Below are 8,196 nucleotides of genomic sequence, written 5' to 3'. Positions count from 1 at the left end.
GATAGTTTCTTGAGTGTTTTAACCGTTCTTTCTGTCATGACTCAAGTATGTCTGCCAAAACCCAATCAAATGAGTGCAAGAGACAGAGAATGACTCTAAAGCTTACAAATGCAACTGAAGCACATGAGTGGCAAACATTAGTAGCCTAGGGGTATGAACTCAAGAAGAGTTTTGTTATTTTTATTATTCTTATTATTTATTTATTTCTATCTCATTACTTGAGAAAAAAAAAATCTAATTCAATTTTGGGATTTCATAATGAATAAGTTTGAGTTTTCATGGCCTTAAAACTATTCAAATATATTTTTTCTTTTTCAAAATTGATTTGAGTTTGGCATTTGATCATGTTTGTTATAAATTGCTTTATGGTTTCTCTTCTCTAGGCTGCAAGAATGTTACTCTCAATATGTTTGCTATAATATTTTTCTATTTAATAATTAACTTCAATGTGATGTTTTCATTTTGGCCTTTGTTTTATAGTAAGAGTGTTATTTATTTTCACCAAAGAAAAATTGCTTTTGTTCTTTTTTTCCTGTCATTTTATATGATGAACTAAATTTCTTTTTTATCTTTATTTCGTTTGTCCACTCATTGGCAGATGTCAACAATCAAGCCTCGCAATCACTGGAAGCTTTTTATTCTATTGAAAATCTTACCAATCAATTGGTAACCATTCTATTCTTAGAAACTTTTGAAGGAAGGGGAATAAATTTTTTTTTTCTTGGGTGATGCTTGATAATTTGATTTTAATGGTTCAATACACATCAGTTATGTTAGATTTCTTTTTTCTTATATTAATATTTTGTTGTTTATTGTTTAATTGGACTGTTTGGTACCCAAAAATTGTGAAAATGGAAGAGAAAAGAGAGTAGAGTTTGAATCTTAACCTTTTTTTTTTCCTTTTTTTTTTTTGTAGGGAACTTGGGGTCTAACAAATTTTTTTTTTTTAAATTATCTTAATTTTTTAAATGAAACTTAAATTCTTCAAAGTACATCAATTTAAGTAGACTGTTGTGTTGTGACTGAAATTTTTGTGTTTTAGACCTTAGTTGGCATGTTTGGTTGATGAATAACTTTGTGGATTGTTTAGCTTTTGAGAAATTGTTTGGGATTTTAGGAGTGATAAAATTCAAAAAACTGAATTCCTTTTAAATTCCATTAGCATCTAGCTTTAGACTAATTGTTGTGTGGATGGAAAAATTAATTGGTTCTTGATTATTGAATATCTATCAATATATAATATTTTGTACATGAACAATAGTTGGGTTTGTAGTTTTAGATTTTGGATTATGTAATTTTTTTCAACAACTTGATTTTCTTTTTAGAATTTTCTCCTCTTAAATATCTAGAACACTGTGTACATGAGTATTAGACAAAACTTAACAATACTACTATATGCTAAGTTTTAAATTTTGAATTTTGCTATTTCTTTCATTATTAAACACAGTATGATATAGCTGACGTGATCCAATGAAGGCAAAAACAATTACTATTTTTGAGGCATAGCAACTGATACAATTTGATAATTTTCTATAGCCATTTAAAGTTCATGAGCTGGAATTCTCATAGTTATCTCTTTGGGACTAGAACAATTGGCTGAGCTCAGCAAGTTTGCCACCAACTTTGACCACCTGTTGGAAAATTTTTATAAAATTATTATTATTGATTAAATGGTCATTTAAGTGGAAAGATCAAATTAATTTATTTTTCATAGCCTTCTCATCAGTTTTCTTTTTAACCAAATTTTGAGATTTGTAAATTACTTTCTATTTAACAATTAATTTCATATATACAGTGATATAACGCATGGTTTAATTGTTTTTTTACCACAAACTTAAAGGCTTAGGTAGAAGCTTTTGAAATCATAGAATTGATTGTCATGCATTAACTACTTTTATGATAGACGTTTTGAATTCTTTAAATTCATAAACATTACCTATACAACTATGAAACAACGAGTAGAAAAAGCTACAATGCAATAAAAATATGGAATTAATTTGGTAAGGCTAGGTCTGACCACAATATTATATGGATGTACGTGGTCAAGTTAGTAAGATATAATATATAGGCCTACGTTCTTAACTCACTTACAATTTGTATACACACTATTCATATTTGCACTATTTTAATTCTTTGTGGGAATTCAGAATATTGATAAAATGAATGTAATGGCAAGTGGGTGATTTGTATATGGACACATTAATAAATGTGTATGGTGGACTAGACATGGGTGGAATCAAGGGCACATTATTGTTTAACAATTTGGTCTTTGATGGAAACTGGTATAAGTGAGGGTCTATTATAAATTTGATTGTTTTTCTTAAATAAGGTTTGTTTAAAACATATTTTATTTATTTACTTTATTGTAAATAAAGTTTTGTACATGATGATTCTAACCTGTTAAACCTCACTTTAGGTTTTTTTTTGGTGGTCTTATCATTTTTTAGTTGGCAACTAATGTTCAATTTTTAAGGTGAACAGAGATGAACGGATTATCTTCAATTAATAAATTATGGATTATATCATATTATAAAATAATTATATATTCTCACGCATTGTGTGAGTCTGTGACTAGTTTGTTATAAATTAAAGAACCCACTATTGATAAAAATAAATAAATAAATAAAACAAATAGCCAAAAAATGCAAAGGCAATTGTTTGACTAAAAAGAAAAAACAACAACACAACGTGAACATAATAGACATAGTAGAGAGGTAGGGGCAAAATTGATCTTTAGCTGTCATAATGATTTCTCTTTTGTTTTATCTTCAATTTTGGGAGAAAATACTTAGATCTCACCAATGATCTTTCCACAAATCCACTTAACTAAACACCAATTTTTTTCCCCTCCCCATTTTCTTTCATGTTTTTTCAATTCTTCCTAAAATCCATCCAATCAAACAGACCTTAATGCCAACAAAGTTATTTTTCTCAAGTCTAAGGTAACCAATTGAACCAAGGGCATGAGATCGAAATGCTTCTCTAAAAGGGAATCCACTTTCCCAATTTGAGGATTCAGGACAAACAATATTAAATGTTGATTGAGTCCTTTATTTGGAGCAAGAAATAGTGTTGGGTTTGTGCGTTTCATGGATCCAAATTTTTTCCAATTCGACATATTGATTTTGCCAAATGTAAGGGCCATATTTATAGGTTGTGAGATTAATTTCTGGTATATGATGCTTAAAGGGTTGGGTTATCAATGCATTGCATTATGGGCTTTGGGATTTGTCTCTTTATTATTATTAGGTAATTATTTTCATTTGCCCGAAAGATGTGCAAAAACTAGCATCTTAACAGGTTTCATCTATAAGTAATAATGAATCTTCAACTCTAAACGAAATACATCATACCCCCTTTTTCTTTTTTTTCTTTTTTCTTTTTTGGAGCTAAAATACACCATAAGATAGGATCAACATAAAGAGAGCAAAAAAGGGAAACAAATCTATATGCAGATTATCAACAACAAAAAAAAGGGGTGAAAGAAGAAGGATATACCGGTACCTGCAGACAGATACCATAGTAGTTGTTGGTTACTTGGTCCTAGACATTAATTTAAATCTAACTAAACATTAAGAAGTCTTTAGTACACCAATTAAGATAAGGTCAATGAGATACTCCTAAGTTACAAGCATTTTTTTTTTTTTTTTTTTTGAGTTAAAGAATTTACGCAAATGTTATTGTTTTATTGCGCATCGAAATCTGCACTCTGCAGCCGACGATGGTGGAAAATTTCACTAATGAGGACAGAGTCCAACATAAATAGGAGCTTCTCAGTCATTTCAATAAATAAATATAGCAATATATATACTATCAACATTAGGTTTATCTTTCTCAAAAAAAAAAAAGGTTTATCTTTTAGTTGGCAAAACTAACATTATTTTTGTCAAAGCAACCCTTAAACTGCACAATGTCATTGAAGAGATCCCATGTGATAGGTTTTAAAATATGTGACGATAAGTAGTGGTTATACCGTAAAGACATTTTGTTCACCTAATTAAATAAAAAAATGTGACAGAGTTAAACAATTACCAAGTTTTTGCAAAAATATAGACCGCTTCTCCCATTCCTCTCTATAAATAGAAATTTCAATATTGCTATGTTTCTCATCCCTCCCTCAACCAAGAATAGTATATCATATAAGATAGAGATAACCTCCTCAAATATAATGAAAGGTGTTTCTTTCCTTGCGACTGTGGCCATTTTGGCCTTGACATCCTCCTTTGTTTCTGCCTATGATCCTAGTCCTTTGCAAGACTTCTGTGTCGCAATTAACGACATCAAATCTGGTGGTATGTATAGAACACACTCTCAATATTATTAGCAGTAGTAGTATTATCAATCAAGTTCTTTTGAATTTATTATAAGTTCCTACATTAATAAAATTATGCCCCAAAGGTATTTTTTCCCCCTACATGACATGTTACAGCACATTGTTACACAAATGTCTTATTTGCAACAATAACTAACTTTTCTCTCTTTGTGTAGTGTTCGTGAATGGAAAATTTTGCAAGGACCCTGCAATGGTCTCAGCAAATGATTTTTTCTTCTCCGGACTTAATATTCCTGGAAACACTGGAAACAAAGTCGGATCAAATGTCACTCTAGTGAATGTCGATAAATTAGCAGGTCTCAACACTCTAGGCATATCTTTGGCTCGCCTTGACTTTGCACCAAATGGCCTAAATCCTCCTCACACTCACCCTCGTGGTACTGAGCTTTTTGTAGTCATTGAGGGTACTTTCTTAGTTGGATTTGTCACATCCAACCCAAACAAACTCTTCACCAAAGTTCTAAACAAGGGAGATGTCTTTGTATTCCCAATTGGTCTCATTCACTTCCAATTCAACATAGGGGAGACTGTTGGTCTTGCCTTTGCTGGTCTCAGCAGCCAAAATCCTGGGGTGATCACCATAGCAAACGCGGTCTTTGGATCTGTTCCTCCCATCAATCTTGATGTTCTCATCAAGGCCTTCCAACTAGACAAAAATGTAGTTGAATATCTTCAAAAAGCATTTGCGCCAAACTAGAATTCTGAAAAATCTATGAAATAGTGAGGGTGAACCACTATAAAATTTGAATAACGAGGTTTGTTTGGTTTTACTTATTGTAACGTCATTTGAATAATTATTATCAAGTAAAATGGTTTCTTCTAATGGCTTTTATGTATCATTGTGTCATTTGCAAGGCAATACAATTTGTGCAAGACTAAATCTAGATTACACCTTGGATCCAAGACGTTTGAAACTACAAATGTTTGTACTATTATATATAAATGGAACAATATTGTATTAAGAATAGATAAAATAAAAAATAAAAAATAAAATAAAATAAAATCATTTTAAAAAATGGCAAGCCATGTTGAGGGTTCGGTAGTACTTATTTTATGTCCAAAAACCATTCCTAAAGGTAACATTGAAGATTTTTTTTTTTTTTTTTTTTGGTTTTAATGTAGAAGAGGAGTTTAAATCTTAGATATCTTTGTTGGAAATACTAAAATATGCTAGTTGAGATACAAGGTTGAAGAAATATTTTTGAGTACTCTTGAAATAGTATGAGTATGGACATTTGTGTTGTATTCATACGAAAGAAATATGGAAATGAATTATACACGATAAAGAAACGTTATATTTAAGCAATTAAATAAAATTATTTTTTTATGCCCTATTTTTGATGTAGAAAATAATGGGAGAAATATACAAAACTCTTTGTGGTGGTCAACCTGTGCATAAGTACGGTGATGTTAACGGATAAAGATTTCATATTGTGCATGCTGACTACCAAACTAATTGCTAATAAATTCAATTACCATTGAGTTTTGATATCAATTAATGATTTTTCATGTAAGAGGTATACTTGAGTCATATCAAATATTAACTTACATGTTAAGGTATTAGTTGTAGACACTTCATTTTGTACCCGTTAAGAAATTTTGGTCCCCAGCCCCAATAATGAGCTTGACATATGTCAACCAAGGGTATTTAAAGAGTTCACAATAGTTTGGATGTAATCACAACTCAAAAGTGCTTAAATTACGTTGAAAACGATTCTAAAAATGACATTTTCTCACTATTTTCACCATACCTTTTGATCCACAAATAATTTTTAAGCAAGGTTATTTCATTAGAAAGTAGACATTTTGGGCTTCAATATGGACACAAATTTTGCCTAATTTGAATTTATATTTTGTGAGTTAAGCTAGGCCTTCAAAGCTGTCAGATCAGGGTTTCTAAGGAGCATGTGTACACATGAATCACGCATGCACCATGCATGTGCAAGCCGATTTTCTAGGTTCCAGAACTTCATTTTTAAGGGCCTAAAACATCATTCTTTGGTATGAGCCGGGCCCTAGACCCTTGGAAACATCCAAAGACCATTAAAAAGCCTCAAAAACCCTAATTTTAATTTATAAATACTCATCTTATGTCTCCAATCAAAAACCTAGCTAGAGAGAGTGATTTTTTGGCCTCCATCTTCTCTAAAACCCTATTTTCTATTTTCAAAACCCTAAGGCAGGGCCTTGGCACATTTTTTACAAAATTAAAACCTCTCTATGGTTTGTTCGAAGGCAGAAAGTTTGCTTTCAAAATTGTTTTCTAAAACCCATTTCAAAACCTTTTATTCTTGAGTTGTGATTACTAACAATTGTTGTGTTTTTTTATTATCTTTGTCTTCTTCATCTAACCTTTGTGTTGTAGGCACTAAGGGGTTGGTTAAACAATCTCAAAACTATGATTCTAAAGCAAGGAGAGTCTCTTTCTATGATTTCCCACTTTGCTACATAGGATTCACATGATTCTTTGTTTAATACTATATTAAGTGTTCTTACTTGTTTTAGTTGATTTTATGATCTTTTTTTGTTTATTAATCTAACCATGGTTTACTATATTTTGTTTTTGTTCTCTTTTGTTTCTTTGTTCTCACATGATTCCTCTTAAGTTTGACATGTTTATTGAGTTAATGTTAGTTTAGTATAATTGTTTGTTTGTTTATATTGATATCTTTTATATTTTATTTATTTTAGTTTAGTGTTTAGGGTTTAGGGTTCTACTACAATTGTTTGATTTATATGTTAATATCTTTGAATGATTAAATATGTAAAAATGTAATTTTTTGAATCTGTGCTAAAAAATGCATACGCATCATTGAGTATGCGTGCGCATGGTTCAACCATGCGTACGTATAGTTGAGTATGTGTGCACACCCCGAATCCAGATTAGGGAAAAATTCTTATTTTTGTTTATTTAGTTATTTTTCACATGATATTTTATTCGATTTGACCATTTTTAGGTTAATTAATTGTGTTTAATTATTTTTCATGTTTGTTTGGATCTGTTTGCCATGTTTGGTTTATTTTATAATCTTTCCTTATATGTGTGATTTAATTGTTATCTTTTCCTTTTTCTAATATGTTTGATTGTATTTTATTTGTTTCCTTTTATATTGTGATCTTTAATATGTTGTCATGTTATTTCCTTAAGTGCATGATGTATGTTCAAGTTAAGGATTAAAACTCTCTTAATAAACTCTTTAATTAAATATGTCCTAGTAATACATAATGGAGGTCGGCCCACAAGCTTGGCAGTCTTGGGTGCCTAACAACTTCTCAAGCTGTACCCAAATTTCAGACCCATAATTTGGTATTCAAACCCATGCATGTAAGTGATTGGCCAAAAAGGCCCGATATGGTTCATAGAGCTAATCTAGATGACGACTCCACTTTTCTCCACCACAATCCCCTCGGCTGGGGCATACTCTCTGTTGTGCCCACATTAGTAAAATCAAGATTTTGGTTCGGGAGCAAGATTAAGATAAAATATATAAGACGAAATTAATTCAAAAAAAAAAACAATATATAAAAAGTAAATTTATTAAACTAAATACTTGATTAGCATAGAAAATATAATGTAGATATAAGTTCTAATTTAATTTATTCATTCTCGGTTCAATTTATTTATTTTTTTCAATCTTAATGTGTTAGTATGATCATTGTTATGCCTAAACTACTTCATAATTTAAGTTGACTATAAATATATATATATATATATTTCAAAAGTAATATATATATAATGTTCTTTGTATAATCTTGTAGACACCTCTATATATATAAAATGTTTTTTGGATAATCTTGTAGACACCCCATTTTCCTATATGCATTTAATGCTATTAAGTGGACAAATGGTAATTTCAAGCCTC

General features: G+C 30.4%; 1 protein-coding gene across 1 annotated transcript; it reads left to right on the top strand.

Annotated features, from left to right (window-relative positions):
• Positions 1-4,097: 4,097 nt before the first annotated feature.
• LOC126726244 (germin-like protein subfamily 1 member 16) lies at positions 4,098-5,156 on the top strand. The gene is made up of 2 exons (XM_050431466.1): positions 4,098-4,292; positions 4,489-5,156. Exons 1-2 carry the CDS (start codon positions 4,100-4,102, stop codon positions 5,028-5,030), a joined length of 735 nt encoding a protein of 244 aa, XP_050287423.1. The 5' UTR covers positions 4,098-4,099; the 3' UTR covers positions 5,031-5,156.
• Positions 5,157-8,196: the final 3,040 nt, after the last annotated feature.

Source organism: Quercus robur, chromosome 5 (assembly GCF_932294415.1).
Source record: "Quercus robur chromosome 5, dhQueRobu3.1, whole genome shotgun sequence".
Classification (NCBI taxonomy): domain Eukaryota; kingdom Viridiplantae; phylum Streptophyta; class Magnoliopsida; order Fagales; family Fagaceae; genus Quercus; species Quercus robur.
Note: the sequence above shows the minus strand (reverse complement) of the source record. Positions and strands in the feature narration are given on the sequence as shown.